This window comes from Nothoprocta perdicaria, unplaced genomic scaffold (assembly GCF_003342845.1).
Source record: "Nothoprocta perdicaria isolate Ctin4 unplaced genomic scaffold, notPer1 scaffold_2, whole genome shotgun sequence".
In the NCBI taxonomy this organism is placed as follows: domain Eukaryota; kingdom Metazoa; phylum Chordata; class Aves; order Tinamiformes; family Tinamidae; genus Nothoprocta; species Nothoprocta perdicaria.
In genome coordinates, this window is record NW_020455204.1 from 6,143,719 (window position 1) to 6,166,274 (window position 22,556).

A 22,556-nucleotide genomic window follows, 5' to 3' on the forward strand; every position below is an offset into this window, starting at 1 on the left:
TCTTCAAACTTTAGAAAAATGAACTACTTGATGAAAATAGTGTCATCAGACCTCAGTGCTATTGGTGAAAAGGTACATTTGACATTTTCMATGGGCCTGCTTAGGTTCGGGAACAGGGAGTGCAGATGGCTCATCATTACTCRGGGATGCCACCAAGTCAAGTAACAGAATTACTAAGTATAAARAGTGCTGGATCATTATGGTATTCCATAGTCTTTGGAATCATGCGTACAAAGATGCATGCCAAGATTGGATGCCTCTTTTTATTCCAGGCATGGGAATCCTTTGCTGCAATGACTCAACTTTCAGAGTCATGGCTTAAAGCTGAGCGTATAAGGAGTTCCTGACAGGCAGGCTTATGCAATGAGTAGATTAATTCCAGTTTTGCTTTACTGGCCTCTTTTTGAAGCATCAGATACTGTCTTCTGTGGAGGCTGATGGTGCAGCTCTGCACTTTGCTGTGTCAGAGCACTCCCTCTGTTGCAGGACTTGGCAGTTGGAAATTCTTTATTTGTGACTGTTAGCAATGCTTGGCAGTTTTCATGAAAAGAACAGTTTACAACTATGTGTTGCTCTTGGAAATGATGGTAAAAAAGATTTGTCTGCATCTGTACAAGGTTTAATCTACTCCTTTATTCAGCATCTACTCTGTGCCTGTCACCTAATATGTCATGCTCCCTAACAAAGCCGACTTCACAGATCTCTTGCAAGTAATGGGGAGTCATCTCTTCACAAAGGAGATCTTCTATCTATTCTGTGCCCTTGATGTTTAAATAATATTGCTTTTCTCCACAGAGTTTTGCAGAACTGGAACAAGAACTGAAGTAACTCGGGGAAARGGAGGATATTGGCTGGTTGGGATCAAGGTGGTTTTCAGAAAATTATWATAATTTCCTAACAATGAAACTGTTAGAAAATGTTATAAACTGAAGCAGGCTGAAGTCCTAATAAGGAAAGGACTTAAATAGTAATGGATGAGTTTGCCTTTGGAGCTAATTTTCCCTCTTTAAATCACTAGAAATAAATGTCTCCCAGCTGGGTTCCTTAGCTCAATTTTTGTTTTCCAAACTGTGACACATTGRTCTAGTCTTATCACTGTTGGTACTTGGCCCTTTGGATTGATGGTCTTTGCTACTGAGAGTATGAGGGGTTTTTTTTTTTGGAAACACTTTTCTAGTGCTGTGACAACACTGGGAGGAAAGATCAGGATTCCTTTTGCTAGATCGGCTGTATGCTTTTATTTCCCTGCTGGCATGGGAGACGGATGCTGATAATCCTTTTTGCCAGCAGACAGGGGCAAAGTGATGGGAAATTATTTCATAGCCATTATTTCAGCACCGTGTTACACAGCTGTGCAGAGAAGAATGCGATCACTGGATGTTTTAATGCTTAATAGTCTCTCTGCAAAGAGGTACTTTACAAGTGGTTTAGCAGAATAGTTGTATGAAATAGGTCATACTCAGGATAGGAAAAATCACCTGTTGCAGGGTTTCTGTGAAGTGTAGGCAGGAGCTCAGCATTATGCTGTATCTTTGTGCTAGAGATGTTATGGGTCAGCTTTCACTGTTATTATCTTTATTCAAGGCAGAGAGGTTGAGCAGGAGTTTTCTTTTCTGGCTGATCTGACAAAGTGGCTGAGGACTACAGGAAAATCTGGTCAATTTAGTCTTTGCCCCTCTCGCTTTTCAGGTTTTGTCAAAAACTCGCTGCCGAAAGCCTTTTGAAATGGTTTTGTTTAATACTGAATTTGGAGAGGATTTATAGTAACTTAGGACTGGTTCTTARCTCTGAGTGCATACTGACTTCGTGGGCTTCGGTGAACTTGGTGCTAACTTTTTTTGGCATCAATTACTAGTCCTTAAAGTCTCATCCATTAAATTGAATTGTATATTCTTTCAGGCAAATCCTGCCACTCCTGATGATGTCTGATTTCATTTGAGGCTTCTAGTTGGAGTAGTAACAAAGGCTTAATAATACAATTTGAATGCTTGAACTCATGTTAAAGTGAGATGCTAACTAGAGAAGAAAGCATCACTAAACATCTACCAAGCAGTTTGTTTTTGAAGCATATGTGCTTATAATGYAATATAAGTCCACAGAAAAAAATTTGGAGTTTTTGCTTAATTTCTTGACAGAGCTCCATTCTACAGTTTTCAGTGCTGACATGTGTTGTATGTATTCAGATGTGTGTGACACCAAGTCATTAAAATAGTTTTTATTATTTTTTAGAGGAAAGCTTAAGCTGACACAGGCCAGGCAGATCAGGAAATGCAGTAAGTTGTCCTTGCAATGGTTTGGTTTTATCTGTTCATGTTTAAGGGCTTCAGAGAATGGTCTGCACAAACCCRGAAGTGCAAAGGTGTTCATAAGATTCAAAGACAGTAACTGAAGCAAACTAAAAAATAAAAAAAGTAAAATTTCAGGTTAGACTCATTGAAAAGACACACTTATCTTCTTTCCCAAGAAAGATACAGTAGCAAACTGTGCCTTTGCATCACCAGGTTGAGCTTGCACCTTGCAGGGAACTTTCCTAAAATGTTATTCCCTCAATCCATTGGAAGAGTTATATTGTGTTTTTTCTCCTGAATCATGGATGTTAACAGCTTGAACAGGTTTTTTTAAAAAAATCAAGCAGCTGTTAGGGCAATGAAGTTCTAAGAATCTGGCAATATGGAATGAAGTCAGTGGTCTGGTAGGATTCTTCAGTCTTACGAAATCATGGCCAATAACTTTGCCATAAAACTGAGCTCTGAAGAATATTTTTGTCATTGACTGAGAGTTGCTGTTATATGATATTAAAGAAATAAAAATAGTTTTTTTAGCCAGACTGCAGCACAAAACTAATAGTCTAATGAAGGGAGAAGTCTGACCTTTTGGAAGGCAAATGCAGCATGTTTACTGTGCCATGTCCACAGATATGTCATGTGCATAAGCTTTGCACAGGATGAGACTGAWTATGTTGCCTCTTTCCTGACTTTTTTTTCCAGATTCACTGACCTGCAAAGAATTTGCTTCTCATCACTGGCAAGTTTTCTTTAAACAGTGTCAGTTATAAAAAGATTTAGTAAAGGGAAAGGAAAGAAATCCAYCTTACTATAGTATCTTTTCCCAGGTGGCCACTGACTGAAATCCCTAAAAAACCATTCACAGCATGGGCCCAAATACAGACGTAGTTCTAAGGGACTGAGAAATAATAGCTTCTGGCATAAGCACAGCATCAGAGTTGGGTTTTATTGGTCAACTTCAAACCAACAGAGATCATTGCCTGAGACCAGGGTCTGTTTAGGGATGCCCAAGGAATGTGCTCAGGGTGAGGGTCGGTTCCTCAGGATGCGGCAAGGCTGCAAGGTATTTGAATGTCATGTGGATCTCCAATATCATCTCATCTATATCACCCTAAATCTATATCATCTGATAAGAATCCATTGGAATATGGCAGACTGGATTTGGAGTTTGTTTCCATCTGGTGCTGGCCACAAAGTGTAGCACACTGACATTAAGCAATGAACTTGTAAGACTGGCTAATGTGCTACCTGTTTGCACTTGGYTATTACCTTGCCAGGCTCCCTGTGCAGACGAGCTGTGAGATACAGGGATGCAGCAAAGAGGAGTTGCAGTTCCCAAATTCAGCCATATATTTTTATTTCTCTTGATGCTATTTCCTTGATCGCACTTTGACATTATTTAAGCTGAGAGATTCGTTAGGTGGTGGCTATTTGTTCAGGGGGGTTATTCCTGCAGAATTTTGGTTGAGACATGTTATGGATTTGATGTAAATTTTAGGGTAAATGCAATGACTGAATCTTAAATACTCCCCTTATGTTGTCTTGGTAGCTAAAAAATTCAAAATCTCTGGCATTTTTTGCTTTGTAAAAACATGGATAATTTGTACAAAAAATAGTCATGGTTACAATTAAGGATGCTGTTCTTTGTTGTTGTTTTGATTTCCTATCCTTCAGAATCCTTAATAAACTTTCACGGTCAAAATCCAGATGGTACTGCAGAGCTCAGTGTAGTTTTCTCTTTTTTTCTTCCCTGTTTGTACTGATTATAACTCTCCCCAGATAAAGTACAAAACTGTTTGAATTTTTGGCCTTTGGCTGTTTGGAAAGCTGCTGTCAGCTTCTAGCATAAGCCAATTCATATTCAGGGCACATCAACAGCTTGCTGGTAGGGAGAAGCATGACACTGAGCAGACCAATTTGCCATTGCCCAACAGTTTAAGACGTAATGGACCCTGCTGTATCAAGTCATCCTCCCCTTCCTTTTTCTATGGTTATTTTATTAAAAATAAGCAGCTCACCTTCCCTTCTTTGTTTCATGTTSTTCTACTATTCCAAGGAATCATGTATTTACAAACTCTGAGGAAGCATTGTCCTGTGGAGATGGGGAATACAGAAGGAAGAGTTTTAATCCTTTAGATAATTAAGCACTAAAATAACTGATTAAAAAATGATGAGGTGAAACACTCTGTTAGTTTTAATATAAAAATAATGTACTTCTCTCTGTGGAATGCAAGGGAGCGAGCTGCAGTCAAAATAAGGGAAATAAAAAATTGAATACCCTGAGCTTTTTCCTCTCTCCAAGTCGCCTCCTTGCTGTCTCACTGTGTTTAATGGTGCTCTGCCAAGCTGTTGGGAGGAGGACAAAATGAGTGTGGAATTTATAAATGGGACATTAGATGGAGGCATGACGATACAGGCTGGGTGATCTGAGGAGTACAAGAGCAGAACAGACTGCGCCTTGGGGCTGCATAGGAGAGATGCATCCCTGCAGCCCTCAAAAGCAGCACTAGCAAGGCCRGTTAGAGAGCTTTGCTGGGGGATTCTCTAGAAAAGAATCTGTAAAATCTTCGTTTGCTCCCAATGATTATCTGGAGAGAGGGAGGTGGATGAATGCAAGAAGAACCAAAACTGGAGCAAAAAGGGATGTGTTTTTGTTTTGCCTCTCAAGAATCCTTGCAACTTACTTTGAGYAAATAAGCAGGAAAACCCTCGGGTGTGACTGCCTCTAAAATTAAACAAGATCTAGTGCTCCTGCCCTTTAGCTGGCTGTTCTTCCTCCAGGGACTACTGCAGGATCATGGGCATCACTCCAGCCTCTGTCACTGCTTTTCCTTACAGCAWCTCATGTGATGATGATGATGATGGTCCATTTCCTGATTCTTTGGATGCAATTTATTTCTACTTCCAGGTGATGATGAAGACTCAGCATTAATTCAACTTTTTAAATTTAATCTTTATTTTAACAGTTTACTGGAGGGATAAGAATTTCTAGTTTGTCAGGACTGTGGAGAGAAAGTTTTCAAAAACTGCAAAATTCTCCTCTTGCCGGCTCCTTTCTCTGCCTGAGATTTGTCTTCAGTCTTGCAGCTCAAGTCCCTATATGTTTGCTCCTTATAGCAAGCTCATTTTCCCTTTTTGTGTAGCAAATTATTCCTGGCCTGCAGTTTATTTTGCATTGCTTCAGTGTTTGGAGACTGAGACCACAGCTCTGTTTCTGTAGGTGATACTTGGAAAAATATATATATATGAAAATATATATATATAAAGCTGCAGGCTCTCTGGCGCATTTACAATATACACAGGCAAAGAGTGAGGAGAAATAAGTAGTAATACCCATATTTGTTGGACCTGGACACCAACATGAACAAAGTAACTCAGGCAAGGTCAGGCAGAGTTGGTGGCACAGTGGGATCTTCTGCATGGCCTGGCCTGCTGCAGAGGCACCGTGTGACCTGTGCGATGCCTCTGGCAGGTCATGCTACCCATGGGGAGGTCAACAATTGCAGCCGAGAAGCATTTTCCAGGCGGTTTCTGGTGAGTTTCTAGTTAGATTTTAGTAACTAACACCTTTCAAAAGGTTTTGAAGATACCAAGCCCATTCTAGCCTTGTGTGGAGATTGCAGTGCTTGCATTGCGCTGGTTTGGGTAGTTAGGAGCAACTATTACCAGCTCAGGCAACCTTAATACTTATATAGACAGAAAACATTTAGGTCAGATGTGAAATAAAATAAGAACTAATATAGCATTTGTGCAGTACAGCTTGGGAAGTGGGATTTGCATTGAGTGTCATCCGTGATAACCTTTTGTCACACTTCTGAATTAAGTATGAGGATTTGGACTTGCTATGGAAAAATATGCAATTTATTGCATAGTTTGGGTGCCTCTAGGTAGGAAGGTCAGATGTTCAAGTAGGAAATACCATATAGTGTTTACATTTGATATTGTTGTTTAACAGTGTGTGTCTTTAATCTTTGGGACTGGTGGTTCCTAGAAAGGATGGAGAGCTAAGTTATTCCTTACTGCAATAGCCTGCCTGAAGGAATTGCTGCACCAGATGTGAGTGAKTGATCGATGGAGTGTCACGAGTCCTTGTCTCATGCCCGCTTGGTGGGACAAAACCAGTTGAGCAATGTGCAATGTCATCGTGTCTGCAGTGGATRGATGTAAAAAGAATGGATTAGAAAACTTGACATTTGAAATACAGAAGCAGCTCTGGCCAAGCAAGCTCCCTTTTTTCATCAGGGTGGGGGGAACCAAAACAAAAAWAGTGCAATTGCTGCCATGTAGACTTGTTGAGTTACAGCCTATAATAGTGGTGAGATGCAGATGGTGATGACTGGGGGAGAAGGAGCCCCCTCAACATCAGAGAYACCCCAAGACCCCTACTGAGTGGGGCCCCAGGAGGCTGCCTCCTGCCATCAATGCTCGTGCTCTCTTCTCCTTGGTGATTGAGATATGTTACCACACTTGGGCTAGCCACTATGGCACTTTGTAGCTCATTTTACTTGTTTTCTCATTTTTCTCCAACCCCTGGAAGTCCTTGATTTTCTGTGCAATACAAATATCTAGTGATACCCTACCTGAGATTGAGTGTGTGGTCCCTTGCCACCCAGAATCCAYGACCCTCTACTACAATTGCTCAACAGCACAGTTGGAAGAAATTTGGCAGTAAGAGTTTTTCTTATAAAGAACATTTTTGGCTGAGTGTTCAGAGTTGTGCAGTACCAGTAAAATGCAGCTAACACAGTTGTACTAATGTAGGCTCAGGCAACAAGAGTAGTGTGAGCCCTAATATTATGGGGAAAAATTCTTCCTGGAAGAGGTGAAATAGGATGGAAATAAAGCTTTTCTTGAAACTCAATCTTCTGGTACTGGTATGGTGCGAAGGAGCCTTTGTGTGCATAGCTGCTGGGCTAACTGCTAAAGTGAAATTCAACTTCGTGTAGGAAACAGCTTCGAGTCTGCTTGACAGCCCTGAAAATAAGACTGAAATGAAATATAAGCGCTCCATGAGCAGCATTTGATGTGAAATCATTCCTTTGGTTTTCTGTGTAGGTGCAGCTTGCTGTAACCATCTGATTTCTTTTGTAATGTTATCTGTGCAGTGGTTTTGTGGAGCAGATGCCRGCTGGGCAACTTTGTTCTCCTGTAATAAATCTATGTTGCAATTGAAGATGTGGCCTTTGGCATGGCTGTATGTGCAGAAGCCAGCCTTTATTGAGCTGCCATGCAGAACTTAGCATAACCTGGGGTTATCCAAGCTAACTGTGTTAAACACTGTGTTAAACACAGGCTGCATCTGCAGTGGTGGGTGATGATTCTTATTTCTACTAATATCACCTGCACTGCTATCAACCCTACCATTAATGCAGGGAGATGATATCATTGCATGAGTCAATAAGGAGCTTGAGGTAAATAAAGGCTTCATATGGGCTACTGAAAAGCATCACACACAAGTGGTRCCAACTCTTCAGGTTTTACTGTGAATCCTCAGCTGCTCTATAAAACAGCAGCTTTGCAAGTCACGTGAATTTAAAGGAAGCTCAAGTTGCTTTGTGTTTGTTTGTTTGTCTTGTTTGTTTTTCCTCAATAAGTTTCTCAGTATTGTAAAAAATTCTAAGGAATCTAATCTGAACTGAGATTGAAACTGCACAGGCAAACATAGAGAAAACTTATTGTTTTAATACCTTTTGACACTTAAGTATTGAAGCTGGTGAATTGTGTTTTTTTTAAAAAATCATCTTTATAAAACTTTTAGCTGGTAATATTAAGAGTAATATTCATGCCTGCTTATAAACAGTATCTGAAAGTCTTAGGAGATCAGAATTGGTCATCTGCTTGTGACAGATTTGATGACACTATCTGTCTAATTGTTTAAAGTTTAATACAGGCTCTTAGGAAACTAACCAAAGATACTTCAGTGAAACCTGAAGTCAGGTCACTTGTACTAATAATTTTGCATCTTCTTAGGGTTTCTATGAGATCTGTCATCTTTACTGTGATGAGGGATCTGACTGAAATCTAATATTGACTTTTTACATTTGATCTGAATTCTCTATTCTTAACAGTGACTGAGAGTCGTGGGATCCTGGAGAGCATACAAAGATTTTCTTTACTGCCAACTTACTTGCCTGTGAGCTATCRTATCCACAATGCGGATATTTCCTTCTTTCTCAAGGAGGCCAATCAGGATATTATGAGGAATTCCAGCTTGCAGTCCCGAGTGGAATCCTTTCTGATCTACAAATCTAAGAGGCCACCTGTGTTAAATGCCAGCTACGGACCCTTTTCCATTGAGCAAGTAGTGCCCCAGGACTTAATGTTGTCTTCAAATCCCTTTGCATCTACTAACAAGTTCTCCTTCAACTGGAAACTGAAAGCCTWCATCATGAGCGACAAGATCTACCCGAGCAAGCCCAAAGTGCAGATCCTCTTCTACATCGTGGGCAGGGACTGGGATGACTACAGCACCACGGAGCGGCTGCCCTGCCTGCGGGTCTTCGCCTTCCGAGAGACGCGGGAGGTCCGGGGCAGCTGCAGGCTCAAAGGAGACCTGGGCTTGTGCGTGGCCGAGCTGGAGCTGCTGCCCGCCTGGTTTAGCCCCCCCACGGTTGTTGCTGGACGGAAGAAACTCRCGGATCAGTCGGAAGGGAGCCCCGTGGAGCTGTACTACACCATCCARCCGGGAGACGACAGAGGGGAATGTGTGAAGGAGGATGTAAGAAAAAGTAACGGCATCCGCTCGGGACACAATGACATTGATGAGTCAGGACCTCCCTTGCAAAGAATTGGAAGTGTTTTTCTATACCAGACACATGCTGGCCCTTCCTTATATGAAATGAGGTTGGATAACAACATTGCCATCCAATACACACCAAAGACTGTCAAGCAAGGTGACATTTTGACTTTTATTGTATCTATTGCTAAAAATTCAACAGAAGATCAGTTCACATTGAGGTAAGGCTCTTCTCTTTGACACCTTGTTTTTGTTTTCTGCTCTGGATATGGGAAGCCCTGTTCTCATGTATAAATTATCTACTCTTATAAATTATAAATTATCTACTATTTATAAGTTTATACATTTATAAATTACCTWCTATTCTATAGAAATTAAGACTGCATTACAGATTGGTCCATTTAATTTCTTACTGGTATCTCTAATGTTGTATGAATCATCTGAGATGTGACCCCTTTTCTTTAAGCTGTCCTCAAGTATTTCGAGGTGAAAAATAAGATGGTAGAACTCAGTTGCCTTTGTGTTACAAGCACTTTTTTTCTGTGGAGTAAGCACCTCTCCCTCTCTAACCTGAGACGAAGTAGCCTGAAGAGTCTGTTCCTCTGCTAGTCAAAAACTTTATATTCCAAAATTCCTGACTGAAGTTATGTTTTATGGCTTTTTTTTTTAAATGGCACCAATGGTACACAAATCTCTGCAAGCGCAACCTTGCAGGGCTTGGGATCTCCCACACTGCAGTAAGTCAGATGTGATTCCACTGACTAAAGTTTCTAGGAGGTAGAAACTGGTGTTGAATTAGGGAGTTTTTATGTGGGTTTTCTGTGGAGGAAGTGTGTTGCCATAAAATCAGGTGATTTTTTTCTTCAGAAATGTGTGATGTGTAGACTGACTAACCACAACTCTCTGCTACTTGCTCAGGGATGGTTATTTCTTCATCTTTTAGGAGATGAGCACTTGCAGGCTGTCTCCTCTCTCCTTACAGTATCAGGTTTTCATTTTCTGAGTCAATCTGCCTAAGTTTCAGATTGCTTTCTGAGTAATCTAATTTCAAGACGGGCAATCTGAATTCCTCCTAGACAGTAAATGTTCACAGACAGCTCTCCAGCTCTCTGTATACTAATGACTATAAAGAGATGTATTTCAGACACTCATAGAGATTTCTATTATATTTGAAAATTGATTTAAATATAAATATTAAAAACCTTTTCTATCTTTTCTAAGGTAAAAGCCTTTAGTTGTTTTTACTTTGAAAATGTAAGGTCTTAAATCTGACTTCAAAGCACCTATATTTCAGTGAACAGTGATCAGTTAAAAGTAGAGCTAGCAATAGCCGTGACAAATGTATTGGAGGTTTCTGAAATTTTTAAAATTATTTTTTTAAACTGAGTCAAAAATGGAATAATTAAACATCTTTTAATGACTATTTCTAAAATTCCTTTTCTGGAACAAAAGGAAATGGTGTATTTTTTCTTTTTATTCTGTGAACTATTATATCATATAACAATTCSTAAAAATAAATATCAAACACCAGTTTAAAATGAAAAATAAGGCATTTTCTTCAAAGCAATCACAGTTCATGTTTTAAAAAGGTAACAGTAGGTAGAATCTCTGCAACTGCCTGATGGAGTCATGTTGTGCTTGTGAGTATTTCCATTTCTGTTAAAGTGCTTTTTCTGACAGAAGCTGCACTTCAACCAAACTGTAATCTGCTATAATTTCAGAGTAGTTGTACTATCTGTTGCTAAAACCTCATTGAATGCCTATCTTTCATCTAGCTACAGCATGWTGAAAGGTTTTGTTGTCTAATTGTTTTTTGATCAGATTTATACTATCCATATTCTGTGTTCATTCCCCCACGAAGCTTATACCGTGTATATACCTGGCTAAGTCCCTTTCAGGTGGCTTGTTTGAGTCTTTCTGCTGTGGAGCAAAAACCAAGTGTGAGGAAGGAACAAAAATGTAGTTTTATTAAATGTTGCAGATAGTAACTCTTAGCATAGAAATTAATTTCTACAATTGCATACACATACATATGCTCCCAGGTCTACTGCAGAACTTCTGCTTCAGCTGAAAACCATTGAAGCTATCAYGGGTAAAGGAGGAAAACTCAAACAGTGCCTTGAACCAGTTCTGATCAGATTATTCAGCTGACACTAGAAGCCATCAGACACCTCTGCTACAGCCCAACTGTGTTAAGTTTCTCAAATCTTTAAATTCTATTGGTTTGTCAGATAGGGGGTCTTCATATTGGRTCTTAGAGGTGGATGTGAAGGATATTGCCATATAGAGAGATGAGAGCCATTAAGCTTTCATATAGAAATGATAGAACAGATAGTGTCTCTCCACAGGGGTGCGCAGATGCTTTTCCCAAGGGAAGAACGTAAACATCAGCATCACCAGTTGTGATGCAAATGAAAGAAATCATGCTAGCAGAAAAGCAGACTGATGGGTGACGGTAATTTAGGTGGACTTAGGGCATTACAATGCATGAAGATTTCATGGAACTTTTGTAATGGTGATTATATACTACTAACAGGAAGGGAAAAGGAGTAGCCAGTCACTAGTGTTGGCCACAGTTCCAGGAGGATGTGGATGCTTCCTCTACCTGATATAGATATTTAATTTCAGTCTTCCTGCCTTAGCAGAGTAAATTGTCAGCAGCTTTCCTGAGTTAGCCCCAGCATGGGACAGCGGCTGATGAAGCAGAAGCCCTTGGAAGGACTGTGGCAGCTCAGCACCTTCCAGTGACCACTGACTTATATCCAGAATTGTGATGTTATCCCAGATTGTATCCCAAAGCATCACAGCTAATGCTGTGAGCTCTGTGCTCTGTGTACTAGACGGTTGCATAATTTCTGTGTGATTTACTGTATATTTCAGCAAAATGTTACTTTGCAAAATGCAGTATCTATGGTAGATATCCAATAAAACCAAGTGCCACTTGAGCTTAATTCAGTAGCAGTAACAGGAGATGTGAGCAGCTGTCTGTACTGAGCTCTGAYCTGGAGATTTCCAGGTGGAAAAAAAGCAAGAATTAAGAAACAATTTTAGCACAGWGCTAAAGAAACTGGAGTAGATGTGTGTCATGACATGTAGTGGTCCATATGGTTTCTCCTACTATATTGCATGTAGTATCAGAACATAGAACATGTTGCATCTGTCAGGTTCCTTAAAAAGGCTGATCCCTCTCTGATACCAGAAAGGTGGGCAAGAATTTCCCCCTTCTAATATGATATGCTATGAGAAAATTATTTTTATTTTGAAACTCTGTCCCTTATTTTTAGAAGTCCTCTCCTGAGTGGCAGCAAGACTTGGCAACTGTGCTCATAATATGAGGCCAAGGGCTRCTGGCAGAATGCTTTCACCATTGCTTTTGCTCCAGTGGACTGGAAATCATGGCTTGAACAGATGGAAAATATAGGATGCACAGGTCAAAAAAAAAGCAAAACAATTACAAGCCAGAAAACTTATTTTTATGGAATATTTATTTTTGTTCCAAAATAGTTATAAACTCTTGCTAATAAAGAAAACTTCTAATTCAAGAAGCTACTTTTATATATAAAGTTCTCTTTTGCTGGTCTATTCTGTGCAGTGGAAGACTTAGAGGGAATGGGAAACCAATGGGCTGCTTTTAATTTTATGAAAGTGACAGACCATAAGGGTCAAGGTTTTGTTAATGAGCTAGAGAAATTCAGAATCTCATTTTAAGTCCATATGGATATGAGAGGAGGAAAGAAAGCGGAGATAAAATGTAAATGATGGACAAAAGGCATAGTGACTTCATTAGAGTGGAGAATCAAGCAATAAGAAACCAACTTTTTTTCCCCCACCTCCGTTCACACTTTGGTCTTGGCCAAGTCACTTAACCTCCTTGAAGTCACTTTATTATTGCCAATATAAACAATTTGAAGATGAGATACTGCATGCAAGTGATGAACAATAATATCCTCCCAGTGAAGTGCTGTTAAATGCTTAACTCTGTTGCTGAGCTGTGATGGGTGTGCCCCTTCCCCAGCCCAATCTTGACTTCTTACTTGTAACCCTATTCAGATGTTAACCACCAGTGACATTATGTTGTCCTAGTGGCTGCTTTCCTGATCTCTTTCCTCATTCAGGCAATAACCATCAATAACAGTCCTGATGTCTGCATTCTGGGGACATAAATGCTAATTGAGTACATGCTAGCCAAAAATTTTCCTCCTTTGGCAGGTAGATTTATGTGTGAAACTACTTCAGAACCAGTTCCTTTTTGCTCTCATGCCAATGTGGAGCTTTTCCTCTTCTCTCTGGAAATGTGCTTTCTTCCCAGTTGGGATCAGCTAAGTTTGTATTGCAAAGTCTGATGACCTCAGTGCAAGCGTGAGAGACGGTGGTGGGAGTGCGAGCTGTACTGCAGAGCCAGTGTAGGAGTGCAGGGAACGAAACRATTGCAAGAGCAAACTTATTTGCAGGCATCCTATTTCTGGAGGCTGGAATAGCTCTATATGAAGATCCAAATGGAGAAAATCAGTTGTGTTGTTTGTTAAGCTCTGCTTTTTCTTTTTTATTTGTGAGCTAATATATACAAGAGATGAAGCTGTAGAAGAAAAATAAACTCCAGGGAAAGAAAAAGCCCTTGTGATTGACAGAAATGAGTGGAAGCTGTGAGATGAGTTTTGCTATTTCTAGCCCTGTCCTAGACATCCCAGTGTGACATGGAAGTCTAAGACCAGTGTAAAATAGAACTTGGCACTCCAAAATTGCACTTAAATAGAACTTAGTTGTGTAATTGCGAATGAGTAGTCCACCAGGATCCCATCCACTCTCTCAAGCACATAGGTTATAAATGTGACCTAATAGCTTACTAGGTAGTTTATGGTCCTAAATACTGTAGGACACCAGTGGGAAGCCTGCTGTGCTTGAAAAAATCCTAAGTCTTTGTTTTCCTCATTTGCTAAGAACTTGGTAATGTTTATCATGATAGAATGTACTTGGTTACTGTTTTGAATTCTGTTTGTGCCTAGGAATGAAGTATATTCCAACTGCAATGAAGTGGGGAACTCTTGAAATATTTAACATTTCATAGACCGGAAATCTAGAAAACCCCTCTAAATGTTCTGAATCATTGCCTCCATTTGGAGCTGTCTGCTACTGACTACAGAAACATTCTTGATGTAATTATAAGCTAAATATTTTTCCTGTGTTATTTTCCTATCTATTCCTCCCCTGCTGTTCCATTATCTTATTGATCAGTGAAGGCAGGAGAATGTATTTTCATGTGTGTCTGATCAGGAGATTTTTTTACTGTACCTGTAAAATTTTAGACATAACTTTAGTGCAAATGTTGCCACCCCTCACAGAGGAGGGACAGCAAATTGTTCATTACCTGAAAATATGATGAAGCAATATCTTTTCAAATTCATTAAAGGGCCATGTGTGAGCATGTATACTTTGTATCAAGAATAGGATATTTAACTTTAAAGGTAGTGCTATCTCATCTTTTTATGTTCAAGACAGCTGAAAAGAAGCATTTTTTTCAATTTACTTCTACATCAGCATGTTTCACTTCTATCTGACACTACCATGTAGATCTACTTGCTAATGAGGCCATCTAAGTACATTCAGTACATACTCAAAAATACTACTGGTCTTTCTGAGGAATCTAGTCTTTGGTCATTTTTCTGTATTCACACAAGCAATCTTGTTCGTTTGAGAGCAGCAGAGTATCAATGTACAGTGTTCTTGGGGAAATTTAAGAAAAGTTGAAAACTATTTTCTAGTGCTAGGGAAATCCATATGGCAGGAACATGCCTAATACTTCAATGAGAAAAGAGGATAAAGGATATAGTTGTATAGTAGTCTGAGAATTCCTTTTTTTTTTCTTTTGCAAGTGAAGTTTAGCTGTTTTTAAACAACTGAGATTAGAGTTATGTTACTGTTAACCCAAGTTTAGAGTCAAAGTGACTTCAGGAAAGGCAGCTCTGCCCAGCACCGTTAACACTCTCTTGCAAACTTACAGTATCCTTAAGGTTTCCTGGCCTCATAGCTTGGTTTGCCCTTTCTGTAAAGGTGGCCTTTAACAAGGTAAATCACTTCTGACAGTCTCCTGGGCTGTCACCTCTGTCAGACTGTATTCTGTGTGTAAACTAGACAAGTGAAACATTGAGGTAAGTGGGAGCTGTGTACTAGCACCTAAGAGAAGGGAGTTGGTCTTTGTTTCCTCCTAGTAAATGTTATTTCCTAATCTAAGCCTGTGCACTGATTGCCTTCCTGAAGTGGYGGTAAGGTGAAAATCACCCTTGTGTTTCTGGCTGGCAAAAGGTACTCAAAAACTGATTTTTTTCTGCTGTATCCAGTGTAGTGTACAAGCACAAATTAATTTTCATAGCCTGTTTATGAGGTAGTCAAGCAAGTATAATTTTCCACATCTTCTAGACAGTGAAATAGCTTTCCTGCATTTTTAAGTAACTTGTTTATGGCCCCAAAATTATCAGTAGCAGCATGAAGAGAAGTATTTAAGGATTACAGGCTTCTGGGACACTCTGTTAGTTCTTATTGCACTGGTGGCTTATATTAAAAAGAAACTTTTTTTTTCTGTTAAGGGCATTTTAGTTGAGTTTTTTGCTTTGAATGTCAAACTTGCATTGACGGGACAGGTGTCTGAAGTGTCTCACATAGTCCAAGCAATATATGTAAAGCCATTATGCATGGTGGGGTTTTTACAGATTTCATTGAGCAGAAGATTGTAGCTGATTCAGTGCTTCAAATTATTGTTCCCTGGGTGTTATGGAAATGTGAATCTGTGAGGGGCAACTATTTTTTCAATGTAGCTTTTATTAACTTAGAAAGCTGAAGAGAATCAGTAATTACAGCTCACAAATATGGGGGGAGATGAGGGAGGTTTGGGGTTATACGAGTTAAATTTCTGGAATCAGTGTCTTTTGAGCTTTATTTTCTTCCCATAAAACTTCTCRGTTCTCAATGCAGAAAACATTAGAGACTCCTCTGGTAAGAAAATGAAACAATATGAAAGAAGACTGTCAGGTCTGTGCTAGATAAGTGGAAGACAGATGGTAAGTGTGATGGGCAGCGACAACGTGTGAGCAGCCTTGTTTGCAGGTGCTGCTCCTGCCATCCATCACGCTTGCACCTAATAGTGGGATATGTCACTGTGATGCACTTAAATCCCCAAATGACTGATAAAGTGAAGTCAAAGGGAAGAAGGGCTTGGGTGAGGGCACAGTACTGGGAGCAGCGTGATTTTAAGGCATGTTAACACAATAAAGTAGCAGCAAGCCTTGCCTTTTGATATAACATGTAGAACATGTGCTTCTCCACCATGCATATGCTCCCTTGCACTGCTGTTTATCTGTGCAAGGACTTCTTGCTGTAGCAGGACCAGGATGCTGCATATCACTGGGGTCCCTTCTCATCTTGGAGCCAGGGAGAGCCTTCRTGGTGGGTCACTGCTCACACCTCCAACTTCCTTGAGCATCAGACAGTTTCATGTCACTACTGTTGTGTTCGGAGCGGTGAGTCTCTTAAGAAAGCTCAGGGACTGCCGCAGTGCTGGCTCTAGTCTGCTTTGGATTCAGTGCTCATCAAAAGCCCTTCAAAACTTTCATATTAGCTCTGACATGCTCCAGCTGTGGTGCAGTGTCACACACTGGAAGAAAAGTTGCAGAAGTCTTTCCTTGACTTTCTAACCGTCTGTCACTAATCTCTGCCAGGTCTGGGGGTTGCTATGGTCACGACCATCCCTGTTTCTCGTGTTTTCCTCATTACTGATGACAACTTCTGGAGCCAGGTGCTGGCGGGCAAATGTGTAGAAGGTGTTTTTATATAAACCTTTGGATAAATACACTTTTTTCTTCTTCCTGTAGTACTTTTTTTCTTTAATGGCTTTCAGACACTACTGTATAGCTGTCTTTCATCCTGACACAAAGCATCCTTTCAACTCATCTATAGCACTTACCTACAGAACTCAGACCTTTTATGATTTGTTTATCATCCATGCAAGCTTCTTCAAAATATCCATCTATAACTTGGTCCTCATCTGTTTCTCATTCCAAAGCTCAAATTTAATTCTTGAAAGATAACATTTACTTAGCTTGTTACTTTTGAATAGCTACATATCTCAGATTCTTSCTGGGAAAGCTATTACAATCCATACAAATGTTCTTTTCCATGTCTTCTCTCTTTTTAATGAAATATTTTATGGAGGAGTTGAGCAAGGAGATGTAGTAAGTACAATTGTACTAAGGAATATTTGGAGGATCACTTGAAACAAACTTTTAACATTCTCAAAACAAATAAGCAAAATTTAAATACCAATATCACATTTTATTCCATTTTACCTGACATTAATGTATTTAAAATAAATGTGAACTACTTTGAGGAGTACAAGAATTTTCACAATGGGAAATTGAAGTTGGAATATTTTTTGACTTTTCACATTGTTGCATTCACATTTTATCAGCAGTAGCAGTTATCCTGAATGAATGCRCAAGTATGAAATGCTTCAGGCAACCTCCAAGTACATTTTTGAACAGAAAGAAATGTCACATTATTTTACCCATTTCTAAAAGGGCAAGTTGAAGTCCTTTTAGATTTTTACATGTGTTTGGTTTTTTTAAAGAAACAGATCTTACCTGACCATGTGGTATCTACTGGATCAATGCTAGTGATCCAAGAGAAGTGAGCACAGTTTGAATCTCTCCAAGCATCCTAGGTGATGCACCCTTCTGCCAATGAGCGCTTCTTTGACCAGCTAAATACAATATTTAACACAACAGTCCCAAGCAGGCTCTTTTCTCTGCTACTGATCACTTAACATCAAAATCCTCAGAATGCAAGGGGCTTGGGGAGAGCTTGATGTGCCTGCACACCTAGAGCATATGGATTCTTCACYCATAGTTTCTCCTCACTTCCCGAGTTGATATATATACAGTCTGTTATTCCTTTCATCTTTCCACCTTTGTCCAAATTTGCATCTTTTGTGTGCATCAGGTTGTCTTTTTCTGTTCCTTTCCCTACTGTGCCCTGTGAATGTGGTTGCAAAATGCTCTATAAAGGCTTGTCAACAAAGAAGATTTCACAAATCTTTGGAGCTAACACCAAAACTCTGAAGCTTTTAGGTTGAAGTATTGTCATTTTTTGAGGAATTACCAATTTCAAGTATTTATTACTCAGCCTGACAGATATTGAAAGTGTTTTTAAAATCATCCATCAGGGCTTTTTCTTGCTAACTTGCTTTGTTTTGTTTAAGGGGTAGGATTGCTTGCCTCTAGTTCTCGAACTTCAAGAGCTTCTGTATTGAAASATTTTTTTCTTTTTATTTTTTTCTTCTGGAACTAGAAATGCTAATGGACTTTGATTTGAGCTTTCAATATGACATTAAAAAATACTTTTGTTAAAATAGCCTTTCCAAAATGAGTCTGTGATCTAGCCTTGGCAGAGGCAGTGATTGCTTTGCCAGTCTGTAGGTTGGGACAGTCTGCAGAACCTGAAAGAAAAATGTCAGTCCCCACCAGCAGAAGCAATTGTTTGTGGACAAATTCAGGCCCAGAAGGGAAGAGTCAATTCCTGACATCAGCTCCATAGTTCAGAGACACTTTTAAACAGGCCTTTTCCTGCTCGAATGGAAGAGGGAGGGAGCTGAGCTGTAGGTGTGTGCATTGACAAGAGAAAAAAGGAACAGCAACGAAGAGAATGAACCTCAAAGCTGCAGGAAGGAACAATATAAACTTGTAGCAGAGTTTTGGCCACAGCAGCTATTGTACATGCCTCTTTCATGTATCCTGGCAGATTCTCTCTGTTTTGATTCAAATGCTGCCTTGTGATAATGCTGTCTCTCCTCCAGCATCATTTCCATCCTTAACAGATGCCTAAGAAGCAAAATGTAGCCTTTATTTTATTTTCTTAAGAGATTTTGAGGTTTGGATTCAGCAGTGCAAGGGAAATGCTCTGAGGGCTGAGGTGAGTTGGGAAGGAGGAGGGAAAAGGAAGGAAGAAAAGGACCTGAGGATGCTCAGTCGCATGGCTGCATCAGTGAGTGCCACACAGGGAAAGGATTTTCCAGCCTTTCCTTGTATCAGCCTGCAAGGACTGTATCCCACACAATTTTTAGTCTTTTGCAGGAAAATGGATGTTTCAAGGAGGTGCTGTTCAGAGGGAGAGTTACAGTAACCAGTGTTTAGGCAGCAGTATCTTGCACTGCTTTAGTGAAAATCAAACCTGGGCTGCAAAGCTGCTCCCTGGACTCTATGATGTTGATAGAAAGCAGTTCATTTCAGAGAAAACAGTGTGTTGTAGTGCTTGTCAATGTGAACATTCTGATTCTGTTGCACACTTATAAATTCAGTGTATGTATAAAAGCAAAGTGRGATGACCTGTGCAAATCCCTACACATGCTTGCGATTGGGATGTATGAGTTGGCAATGGCACGGGACTGAGTCAGGGTACAAAAAATCTCATTCTCATTTAACCCATACTTTTGAATTTTGGCATTGTGTTTTTATTTTATTTTTCCAATTTTAGTTTTCCAGTGTATGTCGATAAGGGGGTAAGAGTACAGATGTAGTTCTTTGTTGTTCTTGCATTTAGACCTTTCTGATAAAGGAAATGTAATCTCTAAGTTATCCTTGGGAACTGCTTTATGCATKACTTTAAAAACTTGTAATAATAAGGTAGTAAAAAACCAACTTAATATTTGAAAAATCTCATGATTTTGTGATCAAGTTTAGACTTAGCTGTGTAGAGCTGATGATTCTTGTCTGCTGTGGGAGAAGATTAGAAAAATTTTGATGCTCAGTATTTTTGGAAAAGAGACTCCAAAAGTTAGTCCAGAAATATTTTAGGAAATTAATTCACCCCAGGTTTGCTCTTGGATTGACCAGGCTTGAAGTTGGCTACAGAGAAAGAATGGAAGGGAGAAGAGGAGGAGGGAAGAAAGAAGGGCATTCCCTAAGATAAATTAACATTGGTGAAATAAGAGTTTTAAATGTATGCTAATGGCCTAAATGTTTCCATATTCAATTAAGCAATAAGTCCCGAGTTGGCAATATCATCCCAAAACATTCATTTACTAGGCGAAGGCTCCGCTGGGATGGCAGAGGCACCATAATGAACTGATGTGGGCAGTAAGACATGATAATGCCTRCTTCTGAGGGAATTACCACCTTCATAATGCAATTTACAACAAGAATTTAGTTGTTGGAGGTTTTTTTCCACTTCATTATGACAGCGTAATTATGACTCCAGTGGCTCAGAATAATTTCGAGAGGAGTGAGTTACTGAAGCCTTTGTGCCGAGTGTTCTCAGGCACTTTTAATATGGGACTAAGTGCTGCTGCTTTGATAAATACTAATCAGATGGAAGCTGCCTGTGGAACAGCAGCATACTTAAAGCTGATCTCATCCCCCTTCACTGCATTTTGCTTCTAATGTATTTAAGGTCCTCTCTCCTTTTTTTTCTTAACTCTGCATTATTATTTATCTATTTCATTGAAAAAAAACATTAAAGCATAACACTTGGTGCAAATCGGGCAAGTTCAAATCAGCAGTAACTATAATGCTGTGTTCTGATGCATCGTTTTTATCAGGAGATGCTGAAGTACCTGTGTGAAATGGGTGGTGCCCTTATCCTTATTTACACATGGAGAATCTTATTTACACATGGAGAATCTGATGCACAGAAAAGAGGAATTGAGTCTGAGTCTGTCCCAGGATTGGGAACAAAACATTTATTTTTGAGGCTTAGTTTAGCATGATGTCTGTAACTGCAGGGAGGCAGTGAACCTGTGTCAGCTTATTCCAGATGTGCCATTGGCCTGTGTCACTCTAACAAAGAACAAGAGACCTAAACAATGAGCTGTCAGTGTGAGGGACCTTAACTGTGCATAGTGGGTGTTGTTTTGGTGTGAATCCTGAGGACATAGAGGGTGATTCCTATAGTCTGCAGCTAGTGGCAGTAACCCCAGGATGTGTTCCCATCTGGTGTTTGAAAGTGGGTGAACGGAATTTAGCTGCATAACCTCAAATTTCTGAGGATGTTGGGTTGTATCGGGGCTGGTGCTCTTTGGGAGTGTGGCAGCACTGGATATTTTGAATGCACCAAATTTCCTATAATCATCTGCTGATATTGGTGTCTTAGAGTCCCTCTGCAATTCATTCAGGAATATATCTAAATACAGTGGTCGGTGTGTGTGTGTGTGTGTGTGTTTTTTTTTTTTGTTTTTTTTTTTTAGAAAAAAGACTTTAGGGGCTACTTGTAAAGGTAGTGTGTCTATTAAGTTCTTGCCTGGCATAAAGTCCTTTGCTATAGCATTTAAACTTCAGAGAGTGCATCTGAATATGGAAATAACTCCCTTTGATGCCTTGTGCCCCCTTTGGCTGCATTCAGCTTGTTCAGTGTTTTCAAACCAGCCAGACACTATTACGTACACAGTGTTATCAGCCTTTATGTTCAGAATAACTGCTCCTGAATAGATTTAATGTTAAAGTTTTCTCCCCCACAATTTTAATAGGAAAAGACTGTAAGTCGTGGCACTTGGCATATATCGTAATGATATATCATAAGACAGAACCTTATTGCATGTGTGAAGTCTTTGAGTCTCTTTTCACTATGGAGAAAAAAGAGGTGAGGCTACTGAAGTCTTTTTTTCCTTCTTTAAACAGATTTCCTATTTTCTGGAAAAAGAGCAAGCTGTTTTTTGGTTCCTGTTACGGAAAGAGTTATTCTTCAGYATTCTTCCCTTTGAGTGACTGCTCTTATCAATGCAGTCTTGGTTTGTGTGGTGCAATGTGCAAATACAGAGTTTCGTTCCATTCTGTAACCCTGTCATGAAGAACTAAGCAGGGACCAACATATGACAGAACCTGGTAGCCAGTGAATTTACATCATTTGTTAACTGGGCTCTTTGAACCTACAGAGGAGGYAGGAACAAAGAAAAGTGAACTGATGACTAGAGCATGAATTCTGGTTTGTTTTGAGATCTTTTTGGAAAAGCTGAGCTATTTGTATTCTACTTTGGAATTGTTAAAAAAGACAGTTGTTGTACTAGGCATTGCCACAAGTATGTTAAATATGGCGTGATATTTGGGTATAAGCTGTGTGTTTTTCATAGATTTCAGTAATGTTTCTCTGGTTTTACTTCACTGTGACACAATCTTAGGTGTTCTAAGGTTGTCTGTGTGTCCATTTCCTTACGTATTAGCAAGTTATTTTACAGTTAAGGTAAATTTTTTTTACAATTCTCATCTTCATGTAGTTCTTTGAGTTTGAGTTGAAAGAGACCATAGATGAAAAGGTCTTTTTTCACTTATAAGACTTGATCTTTAGATTTCAAAATTTTTTATAAAGTTCTCTGATTTTGCAGAAAGGTGAACTGAGGCCAGGAAGACGTGTGACTGAATTGCCCAGTATTAAGTCAGTAAGACAGTTGATTCTTTCTCATTGTACCAGGATGCCTTACAGAGACTTCCCATTTGGCAGATTAAAAATCCTAGCAGATCTTGAGGGTAGGTCAGAGAATACATGAAGAGCARCTTGGATTT

At 39.6% G+C, this 22,556-nt stretch overlaps 1 protein-coding gene across 1 annotated transcript in view; it reads left to right on the plus strand.

Moving 5' to 3' along the window:
* TMEM132D (transmembrane protein 132D) overlaps positions 1–22,556 on the plus strand; it is a 198,439-nt gene that overhangs the window by 41,122 nt on the left and 134,761 nt on the right. Inside the window, exon 2 of the mRNA XM_026037716.1 lies at positions 8,354–9,242. Coding sequence (XP_025893501.1) covers positions 8,354–9,242 — 889 coding nt within the window. The remainder of the gene's footprint in view (positions 1–8,353; positions 9,243–22,556) is intronic.